This window comes from Lepisosteus oculatus, chromosome 5 (assembly GCF_040954835.1).
Source record: "Lepisosteus oculatus isolate fLepOcu1 chromosome 5, fLepOcu1.hap2, whole genome shotgun sequence".
NCBI lineage: Eukaryota > Metazoa > Chordata > Actinopteri > Semionotiformes > Lepisosteidae > Lepisosteus > Lepisosteus oculatus.
Genome location: NC_090700.1, coordinates 21380728 through 21400116, shown reverse-complemented (window position 1 = coordinate 21400116; position 19389 = coordinate 21380728). Strand labels below are relative to the sequence as shown.

Here is a 19389-nt window from a genome sequence, read left to right as displayed (position 1 = left end):
ACAAGTGAAAGACCTAATGAATCCATGTCTCTCATAGCTAGGGCCCAGACGAACCTCCAATACTTGGTTTTAGCAAGAGGAAAAGACAACAAAGTAGGTTTCAATTTGTAATCAGGAATGCAAGGATCATCCAAAAAAAGAATTGCATAATGAAAGAAAAGTAATATACTTGTTGTCACTGTTTGGGAGAAAATTGCATTTAAAAAACAGAAGATTGTTCAATCAATTTCAGATATTTTTTCTTCTTTCAGTTATTTAGTTGAAATTTAAGAGTTGTACCTCCTTTTTCAGGAAATGATGACTGATTATGATGACCTTTATTTCCATCTTGTTTTGAAATTGCTGTTATGGAATACTCACATTGTGTAGTTGATCTCATTAAAACTTGCAGGAGTAAGGCAGACACACAGCTGTCGTGGGCTTGATGTGCACTCCTAATCTCCTTCCTTTAAGGTTTTGTGCTTAATGTAATGCCTAAGCTACTCATTAAGACACGGCCAGGATGTCAGATGTATCAGTTTCAAATAGTCTCGGACAGGGAGGGAGAAAGTGCAGAGCAAGACAGAGCACTCATATTACACCTTATTGTGCAGCTGTTAAGAACCTAATGCCTTATTGGTTTCCATTTCAACAGAAGTAACTCTAGCCAAACATAATATCTTGCTCCACTATTGAAAGATCATTACAAGTCATAACAAATTCTGACAAACTATAACTCTTCCAATGTCATTGCCCAGGGGATTAAAGCAAATGCCTTGAGACACATTTGCAAAAAAAAGGATTGATAACGCACGGGGCAGTAAACTTATACCCACACAGCATTTATTATGTCACAGCTTTGCCTAATGACTTAAAAATAAAGAAGGTCAAAGGGTACATCATTTGATTAACTGCACAAAATTAAATAATTAAACATAGTATGTAAGGAAAAAATCATAATATTAAATGTTTACATATAAAGAATTTCATACCCAGTATTGCAAGTCTACTGTATATGAATTTTACATGTGATAATTATATTTAAATTAACAGGATTACTGCAAAGTTTTCCAATCAATTCCAAAAAGAAAATCTCAGTCAATGTCCTGGTTACTGGTGTGTTCTTTTCCCCATTGTCATTCCTATGCCCATGATCCCACAAACCAGATGTCCGGTTGCAGAGATGATCTCCTGAGGGTGATTGCAAGACTTTATCACCACCTTTTATGTGTGTATAAATAATACCGGGCCACATTTGAATCTATAAACAGAAGAACAGCCTGATATAAAAGAAAAAGCAATGACCAGAGCAACATCCCTAATATGGATATAAAGGATGGAATACAAAACAATTTAATAAGTGGGTTTGTGTTGCTTCTCCTCTTGTGGCCTTAATAGAAAATGTTACAAATATGAAACCCAGGGGGACTGCCACATTGGCCTTTCCCACACTGTCTGCTCCTTTTGTATGGAAACAGGAGCTGGTAATTAGAAGGTGACTTCCATGTGCCTGTGAGAGGACAGATGTAGCTGAGCATGTCATTGTCCAGACACAGAAGTTATGAATTTGAGTGGAGGATGGGACAAGGTGGAGGGCAGATGTCAAAAGGGCTGAAAATAATAATCCATCAGTGACTCCTGTAGGGTGGTGACAGTTCTGACCCACTGAACTAAATAAATACATTTAATCACTGGTGGTCAGCTTATACTCCACATGCAAGAAGAGCAGAAGAGCCTGCTGTCACATGAAAGGGCAGGTGCTGTCTGAACCATGGCCCTCAGAACAATAACAATCTAATGTTGTTTTGCGGCCAAAATTAACTAACCAGTGGCTGCAAGTGGGACATCATAGCTGTCCAATCAGTGAGCTATACATGATTGATTATGAGCCACCAGTGAATGACAGGTCTTAATTCAACTCCTGAAAGACTCTATAGCTTGGTTTGTTCTATGGGAGATAGCTGAAGCCCAGGCAGAACGGTAATATTGTACTCCTCTGTAGGAACTGGTAAGGTAAGTTGGAAGAAAAAATGATGTTAAGAAGATGAGGTTGGGGAGAATCATGGGTTTAATCCATGTCTGATGCACATTTCCTCTACATGTGCATTTGCAGTGGACACACTAGGATTGATTGCTTCTCCAAAAATATGGTGAGGAATAAAGAAAGGGACAGCTGATAAACTAAGACCAGATTCAACCACAGTGAGCAAGAAAATATAGAACTGAACTGGCAGTTGTGAAAACCCATCATCCTAAATTCTAATTGGATCTTATTTCAGAAGATCTAATACCACAACTACCCTAACCACAAATAAATTAAAAGAAACTAGAAGCATACTCATACTCATGATATTGGATCTCAGATTGCTTAAAAAGGGAGCAATGCTGCATAAGTCATTATCAATCCAACAAAGAAGGCAACAGTATGGTTATTCTCTATGTTCTCTGTTCTATGTTCTAAGTTCTCTATTTTTTTTAACAATGTCAGAAAGCCATTGTAGAACCATTCTGCTGTGTGCCCCCTTTATATGCAAACAAGGCACCTGACTGCAATTTCAGAAAGGGAACAGAACAGAAAGCATTGTCAAAACCCAGAAGTCATAAATAACATTGCAGTAAAACAACAAACACTGAACCTGGCACTTTATCTTGGAGCACTAATGGTGAAGTAATGTGTCTGCTCAGCACTTTTGTATTGATGTCTCACTTTGCCACTGTCGACGACCGGCATCCATGACTGAGAGCTCTTGAACTTGTTTATTCACACTTGTTTAATCCTGTTTTCACACCCTGCTTCTCAGCCTTTGGGGCAAAGAAGATGGATGAGGGGAGCTGGGGCCGTCAGAGGGTCGGGGTCGCAGTGTCGCTGGATCTCATTAACTGCACAGTGCTCCACAGTGGGCACACTGGAGGTCACCCCAGCTGAGGACTTGGGGAGCCATCAATGAGAAAAGAACCAGGGGAGTCGTAAATAAAAAAAAAACATGTGACAGACAACACCGCATTGCCCAATTCCACAAGGAGTAATCTGTTACACTCCACACCTGAAATAGGAGTTTTATCTATGCCTGCATAAGAAGCAGGAATAATATATTGATGGTGCTACTTAAGGACTTTAACTAGAAGCCATTAAATAATAAAGAAAACATTGTACCACTTAATAGCAAACACCATTAAAACATAACAGACCAGAAATTCTGATCATTGAAACAGAAAAACAAGGAAAATTTTGACAGGATGCATTATATGTGAAGCATCTAGTTAACTGATATCATTATGATTCCCATTTTTGTATAGAGCCACTGTTTATTGTCTGCACATCTATTCGCCGTGTCTGTTGTGTTTTCTTGCTGAAGTTTTATAAATTGAAGTTTATACTGATTCTTTTTGCAGCCATATTATAAAAAGAATCAGTATAAACTTCAATTTATAAAACTTCAGCAATAAAAATTTATAAAGACAATGATTTTCAATAAATTAACTAATTAAAGGGTCTCAAAGGTAAAACTCAATTTACATGGCTTTCCAGTCTGCAAAAGTGTATCATCAGGGAAAAGAAAATATGAAATATGAGTTCTCAATGTCATTTCATTCCTTAACCAAACAAAAGAAATTCTGCAAATAAAAATGTTTTTTATGTCAAAATGCAAAAGTCCACATTTTGTGTACTAAAGAAAGACTGATAAAATGATTAAAAATGAACAGAATACAAAATAAATCCATCCATCCATCCAACATCAGTCATATAAACTATTTAATTTCCATTTCTTGTGAAAATCAATCCAAATTTACCCCTAATATTTTCCCATTTTCCATGCAGAATTTTCTTTGTTATCAGATTTGCCACAGTGAAATGTATGTTGGAGCCTGACGGTAGAGAAAAGGAAATGTAGTTTCACAATCACGTCAGAGTAGGACATTCAAATCATAAGCCTCAGGGCAGTAAATTATATACTGTATTAAATATGACAATATAGTACAAGTTTATTTTAAATAATATTAAATAAATATAAGAGATTTTGGAACAAGTGAATTGAATTAGGTTGGCATAGACACATGTACGGGATGTACTGGTTCACTAAAAAAAGGTAACGTAAAAAAAAGTGTGTCATAGCTTGTGCTGCACCACCATATGGAAGTGCTGAATTCCTGTAGAGGATGATTGACTTATTGACTGGCATGAGAAAAAGGATGCATTGCCGTGCTCTCACTGTATAGTTTATCTGCCGATTAGCATATGCTGAGACACCGATATGGGCCAAATAGATATAAGCTGTAGTACCTTCAAGGGGAAAATGCTTGGTATTCCTGCTACCTTTATCTGTCAGTTCCCTACTATTTTATAACTTTAGTGTTCTTAATAAACTTCATTTGGAGCAGCATGGCTGCCTTCATAAAACTTTCCCTGATGCCACCCTGGCTTGACCCTATTATAGCAAGGTTATAAACCTGATGATGTTTCTACGCTTGTAGTAGAAAAGTAGCAGTTATAGAGTAATGGTCCATGAGATTTATGATCTTTTCAAAGAAGAGTACTAATCTCTTGAATGTTGAATGTGATCATTTTTAGAGTTCAATCTTATTGTGTATTTCTAAAGAGAGAAAACAGATGCTAAGAAACAGCATTTAGCAATCCAGAGGGAATTTAAATAGTCATAAATCTGATTGAGAATCAGCCAACTTTTTGGCAATAATTTTGTTTGCAATTGGGTTGAAAGATATTCTATAATCTGCAAAGCATTCCGCTGGCCATTGGGCTGCATGTTATTAGCTGGAGATAACAGTGTTTTGTATTGAGGTAGCTGACTTGTACACAAGAAAGATATAAACCTGACATATTCAATCAGGTTTTTATCAGGAGTTGCTCAGCGCAGCAGGAGCTCTGCACCTCTGTTATCACACGATAACATTCCCGCCAGTCCACCAGCATTCCTGTACACACTGATGGGAGTGTAATCGCTTTTCTGAGGCAGAATGTCTTGGCTCAAAGATGCAGAGACTTGCCTCTGTGTCTCACCAACTGAAAATGAAGAAACATGTTTAAATCTTTAATGAAATGTTAATTTGTTCTTGAGATTTACAATCCTACCATGTGTTTCTGGTTGAGGTTGCATTTTTAGCATGACATTACTTCTTGGTCATTAACTACTAACAGGTTTATTCCTGACAAAAACAGTATATGCCAAAAACACTGTAAATTGCAATTTAGACTTTTTTTTGTTTTTTAGGAAAACAAGCATTCCTTGACAAATGAGCCCACAATTCAACATCCACTCTCATTAAGAACTCACAAAGCCCTAATTTTTCTTTTTCTATATTCTTCTTATTTTCACTTGTTTCTGTATGAGCATTCAGAAAGCATAAGATGGGTTTCATACTCAAGAGAAAAGATGTGAGAAGTTAAATTTTCCTTTGTTATCAGATTTTAGGGATGCACCTGAATATCTAGGAGACAGAAGGACAGAAGATTGGGGATTTCACACACAAATACTTTTTACACATTTTCAATTTAACAGCTCCATATGACCCAATTTTTGCCTCCTCTTTTTCATCCGAAGTCCACAATGAAGAAATCATATTCTTCCTCGCCCTTTGTAACATAGACTGATGGCATACTATGATACTCTGCTGTGGCTGAGCAAGGCCAATCACTTTCAGATAAGTGTACAGCCTATAGGATAGAGGATACTGACAGGTCCGCTATGGAGCAGTGCCCTCTGGGACTTTTCATTGGCCTGTCACCCTCCCTTTGATCTCCACGTCAGGAAGGAGACCTGTCACAGTGCTAGGTTCTTGTGAATTGCATATCTGTATTGCTAAGTTACCAGGACACAAAGACAATTTATTATCATAATGAGTAATACCCCAAAACGACTGTGTCATAAATTACACATTAAAGTGTGTTCCTGAGTAGTCTATTCATATCTCATGATACATTAATACATTACTTCACAAAAAATATACAATTGTATGGAATGTAGCTTAAGATGCATTGTTTTTCCTCTACTGTTAGATGATATCATATGTCACTGAAAGTCATGGAATGCCTTTAAGTCCACATTTAAACAGAGCACACAGAAGAGTCTAAATGGACTCTCCTTCACTTTTATTTACTTATCTCATTTACATCATTTTTGTAATGCATTTATTTAACATTATCAACCAATGCAATGTTTTATATGAATACAAAAAAACAGAAAATAAAAATATATTGTCTTTATTTTGAGAGGTTATATGAAAAGAAGAAGGATGGATAGTGTAAATAATAAGCAATGAATCACATCATGATGAAACATCTTTTAAACTGAAAACAGTAAGATTGCATACCTTTTATACCAGTCTTAGAGAATCTGAAAACAATTATTTTAAATTGTCCTGTGAGAAACATAGTTATGTTAGCTACACATTCCCAAGTAGCTATATCTAAAACACACCTTAAGTGCCAAAATAACCTCTTCAACTAAACCATGTATTCAGTGAGGTTTGAAAGTAAGTAAGATTGTTTTATTATTATTATTATTAATATTATTATTATTAGCGGCTAAACAGAGAAACAGAGCCCAATACTGTAGCAATCTGTCCCCTATAAATAATGCAAGACTTTTTTCTCCTTATTTTCTGGCTGACTCTAGCCCAGTTAGGAGTCCTGGAGACAAGTAGGCCTAAACCACCCTGCAGACACAGAATTCAATCTGTTTCAGAGCTGCAATTCAATTATCGGAAGGATTCTGCTCACTCATTTGTGCAAGAGGCCAAGAGTCTGTTTAGGGGGGTCATATTGAAAAAAAAATAAGCATAAGATCCACTAGAGAACTCAATTTTGATATTTAAGCTTCTTCTTATTGTAATGTTAAAAGACAAGTAAGCTTCTGGAAATTCCCACCATTTTGCACTTTGGAAGTTTAGGAAACAGAGAAACAACCTGAGAGTTTTTTTTTTCTATGACATCTGACCCCTGAACCATAACCTCCTAGGCACTAAAGCATTCAACACCTCATTTAATCTCCCCCACTGGCCAGGCGCCCAGCAGCGAGGAAGGGAAGAAGGGAAGAATAATATGGAGACTTCATCAATTTTTCATGAATTTTCATTTAGGCCTGAAACCCCTCTTATTCTGATCGATAGATCAAGCTGCTGTCACGTATTTAACACCTGGGGGCTGCAGCTGGACCTCGGGGGATGGCTATAGTCTTCGACAAGATCAGAGGCAGGGCTGGACAGAGCTCACCCCCTCCTGATCCCCTGTGTTTCTTACAAGCACTACCCAGCTCTTAGACCAGAAACCCAACCTCACAGTGTGTCCCCTGACACTCCCTGTGGTAAATGACTGCGCTGTAAGTTCAAGCAGGTTGATCCCTGTTTTGAAGTATATTTATGCTTTCCTGTTCTGTTCCCAAAGCAGGCTATTTTTCATATCAATATACAAAAAAAAATACCTAAAAATATTGATTGCCTGGATGAAGACACTTCATAAAAGGAGTTTACTTAAGCAGCAAAAATGCTCAGCTGTCTTGCAATTAAATATATGATTATGCTAATCTGGTGACAAACCTCTTTGTCCTGAAAGACAAATGTACCTTTCACGTAAGATGTATAGAAAACACAGCAAAAATCTTAATATTAAACTCTTTGTTACAATGAAGCAGTGTAGTAGTAGAAAAATATAATTAGTTCCAAATATTAACAAAGATACACGGGATACATAAAGTTATAAGAGACTATGTTACAGGTAAAATAGGAATAGGCTAACATTAGATGATATTAGAGGACAGTGTGAAATTTTTCAGACCATATACAGTAATTACTTAAAATCTAACATGAAACCTGAATGAATTTTAAGCATATATAATATGTTTTATGTTATGTAAGAATAATTGTATTTAAACTTTTGGTGTGCCAGATCCCTGTCTGATGTTAAACCTTACTGTTAGTACTGTCTTAGCCTGGGAAGTCAAATAAAAGTGCACAATATTTGAGATTGTGTGAATGCACTGTAGTCTCCCTTGCTGACACAAGGATTGAAGTTGGGAGTTAAAACCTGAGATATAAAAAATCTAACCATAACTAGCAGCTGAAAACGGTAAAAAACTGCAGGAAGAAAACAAATATAATGCCATTTCAGATTTCTCTGAGCTCCCCATAATGGGAAAAGCTATCAGGATACAGTATTGTTTGATATGAATCCCATCGAGCTGTGAGAGCTAGATGGTCCAGCTGACTGTGCTGAAAAATGAGAAATCTTATGTCTCCTGAAAGGCACTACATTCCTCCATTAGTGTAATTGTAAGAATGTTGTTATTATACTACATAATTTTCTCTAATTAGAGGTGTTCCTTAAAATTATTCCAGTACTAGTGGAAAACAACTTTCATTGGAAGAACTATTCTACATTCAGACTCTGTAAACCCTACATTTCACAATTATTGGTTATCCTTCTTTTCTGTTCAATTTTAGCTGTTTTCTTCTTGTGATGTTTTCATTCTGGGCTTACATAAAAGTTATTGTTTACATTGTTGTGTTCCTGGTATGAACATATATATTTGAACTTAAAAATCAATAAATGATAGAGACTCTTCTACAAACATAGCAGATATGGAGCAGGCAAACTTCCAAAAGTAGGTCAACTGTAAACAACGCCATGAAGCTCTATATATCAGTTTAACTGTAATTTAATGCAGTGCTCGGGTTGTACTGTATGTTTTGTTTTATATTAAGCTGTGTATGTGTGAGTCTGAAGGCACTATGTTAAGGTACAGATGAGGATATGAATCATATATGAAAATGATATTTTACGCCACCGTCCACATCTTTTTCACAGTCGCTGTTAACAGCAATTCTGCGGCCAGAGCAGGACATGAACAAGCCTGTTATTTTTTTTTTCTTCTCAAAATACACAAACATAGTCTTCAAGGTCATTCCAGCAGACCCACATAGCAAAACAAGAATCATGGACACCATTAGCAGTAATCTACTGCTGTGGAACTCTTGCAGGAATAATAGAGATGAAGACTTTAAAGGAATTAAACTGCATTTCAAGTATTATGACAAACTGTCATAATGCATACTCAGATGCATACTTTTGTATATAAATAGAAAATCTTTTGCAATAACACTTAATATTAAGACAAATCAAACCAGGTTTTGTGAAATAAAGAAAAAGCAGTTATGACAGAGGCTAAAACTGAATTTGGCATTTCACAAATACAATGAAGGGTGTCACAAATATATGAAGGAGGCTCCACGGCCAAAATGTTGCGTTTTCCTTCTTCTCTTTTCAGCATGGAATAAACCTATTACTTGTTCTATTGCAGCCTACGCATGCTGATGCAGCTACCCACCTGAACTACTACAGCCTACACCTGCTGCGACCCACTATGCCTTCCTCCAAATCTTTTTCTAGATCTCTTCGTCACACCTTCTCTTCCTCCCTGGGCCACTTGCCCCCTTCTCTCACTAAACCAACATTCCGTCTCTTCACAGCGATCTGTTCCAAGACCAGGCTGACCACCTTCTATTCCTTTACAGATGTCGTCGACATAATATCCTTCCTAAAGGATTTTGCCTGAAATTTAATACTTTTTTCTTTAGACTCTGATACCACCCAGAGTCACACACAGAGACTTCTAAAACAATTTCCAACACCCGAAGAAGGCTCCACGGCCAAAACGTGTTTTCTTTCTTCTCTTTTCAGCATGGAATAAACCTATTACTTGTAATTATTAAATACTGATTATACAAATGTATAAAACTGCAAGCAATAAGATCTAGACCTTTTCATGTTAGTATTCATGTTATTCCATTAAGATAAATATAAGTCAAACTCATTGTTTAAAATACTATATTTCTTCTTTAATTGAAGTACTTTACAATACCCTCACAAAATCCTTATTTTTCCCTGTGTTGTATGTAATTCTTTAGTTGATATATCTCAAGGACAGAAATTAAAATGCCAAAGGCAAACATCTGGAACTCTTGTGAGACCTTGGTCTTTATCTTCACATACAGTTCTTTCAGTGCTACAAAATGAAGAGCAATCTGTATTGTCAGGACCTGTTTAACTGACCTGTGTCCAGTCACAGCATGTGAACAGAACAGTGACCCTCAAATATTGCAACAGCAATAATCGGAGAGCTCAACTTCAAAGTCAAGAAAGCAGCAGAATCATGGGAAGACAGGTGCACAGCTCAAAATGCTCTGCACTATCGTATTTCATGTCTAGGATCTTTCCTACTGTACTGTCCTGGCTGCCAATGTTTTATTATTTTTGCAATTTCTGTTATCTGGCTTTAGCCCATGCATGACCCCCCACCGGCTGACCCCACTAAACCGCAAGGCAAAGTTTAAGGGTGTATGAAACTGTAGCTTTATAGCAGTGTGATGGAAAAGAGATCATAGAGCCTAGGTTTTCACAAAGCACTTTTTAAAAATAGTTTTGTGTCTCAGTAAGCATCAAACCTTGAAGGAATGTGACTTTAAATGAAAGAAATAGAAAAGTTATATGAATGGTTGTGTATTTTCTCTTTAAAATAGATCTTTCTTGTATTATCATGTTTAATGATGAAAACATTAGCGGAGTCTTTCTCTTCAAAATTAGAGTTATTAATCACTATTTAATAATTACAGTTAACATCAAAGTAAAAGCATTAGGAAAAATGTCACATTATCTGTCCTTGTTAGGATATATTACTATAGCATATCCAAGACACTGGCTAGTTCCCAGTTTTAATCTGTCTTTCTTGGTCTTCTGAAATTGTCCAAGGTTAAAGCACCATAAATCTTCCTTATGTTTGGATAAAACGGATAGCTCAAGAAAAAAGGACACAAGTTCAGGGAGCACAAAGTATGCTGGGTTTAAAAGGCAGCGAGGTACTCACATGCAACTTCAAGGGATGCATTGCGGCTCACAGCCTCCCCCAGGTAGTTCCTGGCCACGCAGACATAACTGCCCTCGTCCGGCTTGCTGCGGCGCCCGTGCACGATGCGCAGGAAGAAGAGCGAGCCACTGGGCAGCAGCATGCGGTGGGAGCGGGGGTCGTCCTTGTCGGTCTCCACCCGCTCTCCGTCCTTGTACCACTCCACTGTGGGGGTGGGCCGGCCCTCTGCCTTGCAGTTGAGGGTGGCCGGCTCCCCCTTGGAGACGATCAGGTCAGAGGGGTGCTCCACAATCCGGGGTGGGGAGTCCTCCTGGCGAAGGCGGGATCCTGCAACAGACACAATAGAGGAAAGAACACTTTATATGAAGACATACTTGTTAGCACATTAATGTTGCTATTTTGATGTCTTCAAATTTTCAGATCCCACTGTTTTAACTTTTAAAAAGTTGAGTTAAATCTCAAGACAAGGGGATAAATACTCCTGATCACCTTTTGAAGAACGGAATACTACACCCAAAAGCAAACTCAGCAGCACCAGCAATAGCATCTTTTTTTTACTGTCCTAATTATCTTGCTTCCTCATTTTGTCCTGTTGTCTGTTGGTAACAGTTATCTCTAGACCTTGCCATGCCCCACTTCTGAGCCACTTTCAGTTTATACCTGAGGTCTTGCAAACTTTCTCTGAGTTGTTTCATGCATGAACTTAATTCTCTGAATTCCTCACTATGCACACCACAGTTTTTCTTTTACAAATCTAACTCCATTGATGAACATACTGTATCTCTAAGAATGGAAGCAAGTTTAATTTATCAATAGGTGATTAAAGGATAATTGTGAACCAACAGTACATATCAGTTAGATTAATTAATTAACTGAAGTGCCTCCTTACTGTATGAACCAATTCATTAGATTCACTAGCCTACACTGAAGATGACGGAAGATCCAGGCCAATTATTAAACTACAAATCTGTACAAAAGGTGATGCAAGTGAGTGGAAAGGCATATGGGTGAGCCCATAGCCCATTCATTTATTGTGTAAGGGGGATTCATTTGAGTAGAAATCTGAAGAGGTTGGAAAAGGGAGAAATATAACATAGAAATTCATGTTAATAGGCTTTCATCATGTGCTATGATCTTAAAATCCCAGTCGTAGAGATTAGTCTGTTATGGAAGACTGGCATTTCAACGCCCAGGATGGAAAGAGCGATTTAACCATTCCATGCATCATAGGTCAAGGTATGTTTGCATTACCACATTAAGTTCATATTGTCAGCCTGTTAACTTCAAACAGTGGGTACATGCCTCTCAATATAATCTCTTGAGGGTTTTGTTTTCATGGTAAATAAACACAGTGATATTTGATATTTAAAGGTACTGTAGGATTCCTTCAAAACAGCAGCTGATCATTTGCTCCCTCTTCATGTTAAAATCAAACAACTATATTTTTTCCCTCCATCTGTACCCCAAATATGGTATCTGGGTTTTAAATAAAAGAATTTAAATGCCAACTTAGACTGCAGAGATATAGCCTTTTCAAAAGCATGTGAAATGTGTAATTTCTTTCAAAGACATGTCTCATCACACTGCCACTGCCACTGCCACTTCAAAGACCACATTGAAGGCTAGGTACTAAAGTAAAGGGGAAGACTTCTGTCATTATTAATTGTAATACAAATATCAATCAAGGAGTGATTGAGTTCACTATGAATGGGAACTGTTATTTGCACTCCCAATATACTTGTGATAATGTGGTATTGCATGTCAAAGAAACCAGCTGATTGGCACCTCTAACATTTACAGTAAGGATGAAGCTATCACAGATGCGAGTAGATTATACTGTTTCTAACATACTCTAAATGCAGTAAAAAATTCAACCCAACAGCAGATACTTTTAATAACAGTCAAGAAATTAAAGATGACAAGTAAAATACTATTGCTCTTTTTTCAACACAGAAATTTAAAACAAAATGTCCCTTCTCTGTTTACAATGGACAATTATTTTTATTCTGGATGTGGGACGGATGAGAAAATAAATTCACGCTGTTAAAACATCCAATCCTGTATCTATTAACATTCCTAATTACATTTCATGTTAAAATGTTAATTGACTCAAGTTTAATAAAAGAGGTTCTTTTAACACAGGGAAATGCTGCACCACAGATAGTCTGGGCATTATGCTAATTAACTCCAATAAAACTGTTTAGAGTGTTTGTGGTTAGATTTTCGCATAGCCGATATAAAGGGCAGCCAGAAATTTACATCACTTAGACCCACTCAGAGGCTCTAAGAAAAGACTAATCTAAGAAAGCTGACAAGATCTCAAGTCGAAACTAGGCTTTGGGCAATATTTTTTCAAGTCTCACAGCTTTTACTGATTCAAACATAATAAAAAGAATACTCATACAAAATAAAACCAAACATTAGCCAAAACAGGGAAATCATGATTATTAAATAGCTCTCTTGGAAAGCAGTATTTTCTTTTCCCATTACAGAGTTTTCTGAGGAAACATTATCCCTACTGGGATGTCTGTCCGGAATCGTTATCTGGTGGATCAACAATGAACTTTGACCAAGGTCGTTTTAGTTCCTAATACACTGGAACAACAGTGTCTCATTTTAAAGATTCAAGTTAGCACAAATGTTTCATTCTTTAAAAATAATTACTTCTCCCTGCAAAGTACAGCATATAGAGGTCTTTTTAAAGGTATGTATAATTTCCATTTTCAGCAAAAAGAGGGACTTTTATGTAAATTAACACGACTTTTTCTGTGATTCTGCTAATCCTTTTTATTCAATTTCCACCAATCCTGTAGTCTATTACATTTATGAAACATTGTAGAGATGATGTGAGCTCCTAAGTTTTGTTCATTTGTGTAAATCTTCCAACAGATCAGTCAATTTACTTTCCCTGGGGGTTTCAGGTAGTATGAGAAAGCATGCAGTTTAGTATTAACAAAAGAAAGATGTCTTTGAGAACTTTTCTTGAAGTACATTCATTGGCCAAAATGTTTAAACCCTTAATATTCAAACCCTTAGGCACATAATAGACTCTCATATAATAAATGTTTGCCTGGGAAATCTAACCCCTCATTTAATTTCCATGCTTTTACATCACTACTTTCTGCCTGTCAATGCACTAGTTTCCCAGCTCTTCATGCTGATTTCTGTGGTTTTATTGTTGTTTTATGCTACTGTTATATGCCCACTTTGCATCTTCACTAGATGCAATTGTAATTCACTTTAGATAAAAGTGTCGGCCAAATGAATAAATGTGCACTGATTGAACCTGTGAAATATGTAGCTCAATCCCCCTCACCATTTTCCTTGTGGCAGCCACAATAGAAGGTACTCTTGCTGTGAGGAAGCATGCGATTGGACTGCAAAAAACTCAAAACCTTGTCACATTATTTGGTGGAGTTGCAAGTGTTTTTTCCCCACTTTATAAAAATATATACATCCCTAAAACAGTCACTGGAATGCCCTTGTGTTAGTGGAACAAAACAGAATGTGCATCATGATTATTTCACCATTGTTTTTATACTAAAAAATTTACCGACTCATATTTCTTCACTGCATAAATCCTAATGAAGTGTGTGAGTGGTACTGAAAATTTGTGTCCTTTGATACACACTGTGATGGCTCTCAGGAAGCCTGAGGGACACAACAGAGATTGTACAGTCAGCACAAAACTTCCACACTTTCCAAAGTGACTTGGCACAGAGCTAGGTCACATGACCAATGTCACACCTAAGTAGTGTCACAATCTATTTCAACAAAACAAAAAAAGCTGGAATACTATTTTCATTTGTTTAATTCTCTGTACCCACTTATAGAGGATCAGTCTTTTTCACGTAGTATTTATATTATTTGCTTTCTTTTAATTTGAACTACTCCTGGTGATTAATTACAGTTACTCACCATCCTTCTAGTGGCATTAGATACAAGCACACTATAATTCTAATGCATTTTATAGAACATGTTGAAGGAATCTGCACTAAAATCCCAAGTTAGTCAGTCTAAGAAAGACTTGTGACCTCAATAAAACATGACTTTAAAAGGGATGGGAGTAAGAAGCTCCATTTAGATACTTGGGACTACACTTTGGTACAGCAGAATTAAATGAATACTGGAGCTTTTTGGCAAGACAAAACATTTTCAAGCAGGGCTGGAGCAAAGGGGTGAGTTTGTATTCTGCTGTAAGTAAGTTAATGAATGAAGTACTAATTAACATTATGGCATTGATAAATGGAGAGTGAGATTAGGGACGTACTCTGTGCTCTGGCCTTCCCAGATGGAGTGTCAAAGGCACATTAATTCCTATCTCATTGGAGCATCTGCTTCTCCCATAATCCATTGCCCCTTGGTACGCACAACACAAACTGTTGTGACTCAATTCGATTTATATCAATCTAATTTCTTTTAATCCAATTTGTATTCCAATCTACTGCCTTCTAATCACTTAAACCTTGAGTCTCCATCTGGTAAATTTTCTCTCAAAATTAACAGAGCAGATGCCTGTGCAATTGTCCTCCCCCGTCAGGCTAATCAGGTCCCTACAGCCTCTCTCGGAGAGTGCCCAGGCAGTACGTGACTCTCTGCCGTGCCCTTCTTGTTAAAGAAACAAGCTCATCATGGATGGAGGCCTTTTAGTCTTCCTCTTTGCATACCAGTTTTGCGCCAGAAAGAGAGCAAGAATGGGAGGAATAAAATGAAAGCCCATGAGTTATAGGATACTACTGGCAATGTTTTTTTTTTCTAAGGCATGCAGGATATGAAAGAAGGAAAAACAATTTTTGTTTAAATGACTTGAGTAATAACCCTCTTTAAAAAAGTATTTACATCTGTGTGCCATCAACATACCACCCAGGCTTTATGTGACAAATGGTGCTTTTTGCAATGCTAACTACTGTCCATTCAAGGCTAGTCACCAAGCTCGGCTTACTAGTGACCCCAGACAGCTCTGAACTCTGATATTAAGAAGTGAAAGGCTAATGGATTATATCGTCATGGCATTCAGTCTCAAGTGACCATGAAGTCAATTTATAGTTTCCTACTTACTGTACACTATTTTACAGTAAGTGGTCTTTCTATAACCTTCTTACTGTAAGCATTGTTTAGCTTCTATGCAACATACAGTACTGTACAGTATATGCCTTTGCCAGGCATTGATTTTCCTGTATCTGCAAAGGAACAAGTAAAGGTTTATTGCATGCTGAAAGGAAAAGAAAAGACACACAATGTTTTGGCTGTGGGGTGTGAGGAACTGATTTTATCTATTTCTAATTTTCATGCTCATATAAATGAACACCAAAGCAAAAAATGTAATAATCTACAGCCCTCAATCAAACGTGTTCTAAGCAGGTGTCAGCACCTCAGTCAATTCTGAAATACATCTTAACTGTAAAAAAGACAAGGATTATGAATAGCTAAAAATTGTCCTGTGAATATGGGACAATTCCCATTTCTTTTTTCCTTTTTTCCTTTATTAATCCTCAGCTTCCACATTGAAGTCATTTAAACTATATTCTTCAATTTTTTAGAAAACAAGAATGCTTTATTAATTTAGGATATACTGTATGCCCCATACTAGACTGCACTTTAAAGGTTTGCAAGATTTAAGCAAAATGCCATAATAAAAATGTTTTATCACTCCCCAATATGGACCTAGTCACTGGCATTAAGCATATTTTTTTCAATTTTTTTTTAATCAAATGGAAAGTGGAACTGTATATTCTACAGCTAAGAGCTTCAGAGAGGCACATGTTCTCGGGTTAAACGACCACACTAAACATTAGTGACCACTTACGGTAGTAATACCTGACAAAATTTTCATCGTGTCCCATTGTTGTTATATTTAAAGCACATGAATAAGAGGCTTCAGTGACAATTTTACAGGAGCTCTGACAAGATGAGTGGAAATGGAGCTCCTTAGGGACAAGGTGTGATTCATTGATTAATTCAGGATTTTTAACAATGGCAGTCTTACTTTGCACATTTCTGGCATCAGATTCTTCTGCCTTTAATAAAAAAAACTGAATATAAAATACAGCTCATATTTTATATTGACAAGTCTGCAGTGAGCAAAAGCACAGCCCAGATTATATTATAATGTGAGAAGAACTATTTTAATATTTTTACAAATATGTATTCAAATATTATGCACCTCCAGCCCTATGCTCTCTGCTCCAAACACTGTATTTCTTTTCATTTTCTGGGAACTTTAGTATAACTTCATTTTCATTAAGAGGAACGCAGAATTCACATTATGATAGTTCTTAAAGTTTCTTTCAAAGAAAATGAATTTTAAACTCTGGGATCCTTCAAGAAAAGGCTGGATTTAATTTAAATTAATTTAACTATTAAATCACCAAAAAAAACACCAGATTAATTGTATGTCCTTGCTAAATTGCAGCCTTTCTCGTGTTATTATGAATAAATACCACAAGAAGAAATTTCAGTTTTCTTTTTATGTTAAGCAAGAAAAGTCAAGATTTCTACATAGGCTCTACAAATATTAGCCATTCTTTGATTTCCAATCATGGCCACACAAGTAGATTTTGTTTCAGCAGGTGGGATGCTTTAATCACTTTGTATTACATCCCTAGAGAAATTACATGAACACTAGCTCAACAAGTTCTACACATCCTGATCAATACTGACAAAAAGAATGCTCCCCCATGAATTTTCCCCAAAATGTGCTGTTGTAACTTAAAAACAAGTGTCATTAGACTGAAATATTCCAACCAAGAAAGGCATCCTCATATCCAGATATAGGTTACATAGAGCGTGGTGTTTTTAAACAACAATTGCTAACCATCATTAGCTAGTAAAGCCGTTAAAGCTTTCAAAACTGTTTGTAATTTGTGGACTTAAACAAAACATAAAAGCATTAATAATAAAAGTAATAAATATGAATAAATTAATAAAACTAATAAGAACCAATTTAATAAATAATATTACTGTATTTATCTGCAGTATTGGCCAGTGAAATTGCATTGCTCAATCAAATTCTTAGATTTGTTCTAAAGCCTTATTCCAGATTAGGCTCAGTGGGGCCATGGAGAGCATCAATGTTTTCCCAATATATTCCCAAGAAAACAGTACTATACAAAAGCACTACAAGCACACATGACACTGGAAGGAAGTTACTTAATATTCGCATTGACAAGCAAGAACAAGGGATTAATTATGTGAAATTAGCATTTTCATTGAGAAACCCAGTTGAATCACATGTTCTAGTTAGGGTGTGTGTGTGTGTGTTTGTGCATGTTCAGCACAGCTCCACACAAGGCTCTCATTTAAAGACATGTTTCTACCACTTCTAGCTGTCACTATGTAAACTGTGATAAAGTAGTCACTCTCTCAGGATGAATGTCTTTACCTTTGTACTACTTACTAGAAAAAATCTGATATCGTCAAAAGAAGAAATAAATAAAAGTCCTTGCAGACACTACTATGTGCCAGTTAGGACAAACAAATGAAAATTAAATGCACTTTTCAAATTTATTTACAAACCTGCGAAATTAAATAATTTTCTCCAAAACATTTTCACCAAACTTTGTATCAAATGAGTTTCCGTTATGATTATCTCTTTATAAAATAATATTTTAAAAGGAGTCTTAGTATAAGCCTATAAATGCTTTGAAAACAGAAAAAAAGTATTTGCATTTAAATTAATTGTACAGATTTTTGGCTACATATTTGATTCACATTTACAAAACAGTTGTATTTCTTGTTAACTCCTATTGTTAGAAAGGATTGCTCTAAATATCCATCACCAAAAAAATTAAATAAAACATGAATATTATTATTAGTAGTAGTAGTAATAGTATAAGCCCAAATTTTACCCACTATGCATAATTAAGACTACATTCCAACATAAAGTAGACTAAAACAAAAAGACAAAAGTGGTTATAATCAAGGTTATTAAGAAATAATTATATATTTATTTTAAATGGTTTCTGGTTAATTACAAAACAAACGTATACAAATTAAATATAGTAGTTCAGGTGGGTAGCTGCGTCAGCATGCGTAGGCTTTAAAGGAGCAAGTGACAGGTTTATTCCATGCTGAAAAAAAGAAGAGAATGGAATTCATGGAATAAACCTATTACTTGATCCAAATTAAATATAAATTTAATTTGTAAGACACTCTTGTGGTCAGTGTCAGTACCACAGGGGACACAAACAGTCTGTTATTTAATAGCCACAGAAGGCAAATAAAACTGTTGAACAAAGTTGCAGCTAATTACCTGAGAAAGACTGGCACCGTGAACAGAAAATCTGAGGTGCACCTCAGTGGTCACCATAATGTATAATTGTCTCCACAAAGACTGAATAAAAACTTTAACCCCCCTAATGTAACGAACAGTTCTTTCCGGACCCTATGCGGACGACACAATCCGAAGAAGTGGGGAAACACTGGGGAAACGTCATGCAGGAATACGGGGCTGAAGACAGGGGGGCGTGTCCAAGGTGCGCTGGTGCACAGGGGAGGTGTGGCCGAGGCGAACAGTCCAAAAGAGTAATCCTTAGAG

The 19389-nt window shown here is 36.5% G+C and overlaps 1 protein-coding gene across 13 annotated transcripts in view; it reads right to left on the bottom strand.

Moving 5' to 3' along the window:
• The window catches only part of robo2 (roundabout, axon guidance receptor, homolog 2 (Drosophila)), a 618934-nt gene that overhangs the window by 293166 nt on the left and 306379 nt on the right, over positions 1 to 19389 (bottom strand). For all 13 annotated transcript variants that reach the window (XR_001477914.2, XM_015341922.2, XM_015341928.2 and 10 more), the window contains exon 2: positions 10854 to 11180. Coding sequence is in view for 12 of the 13 variants with exons in the window: in XM_015341922.2 (XP_015197408.2) it covers positions 10854 to 11180 (327 nt within the window). In the remaining variant the exon portion in view is untranslated. The remainder of the gene's footprint in view (positions 1 to 10853; positions 11181 to 19389) is intronic.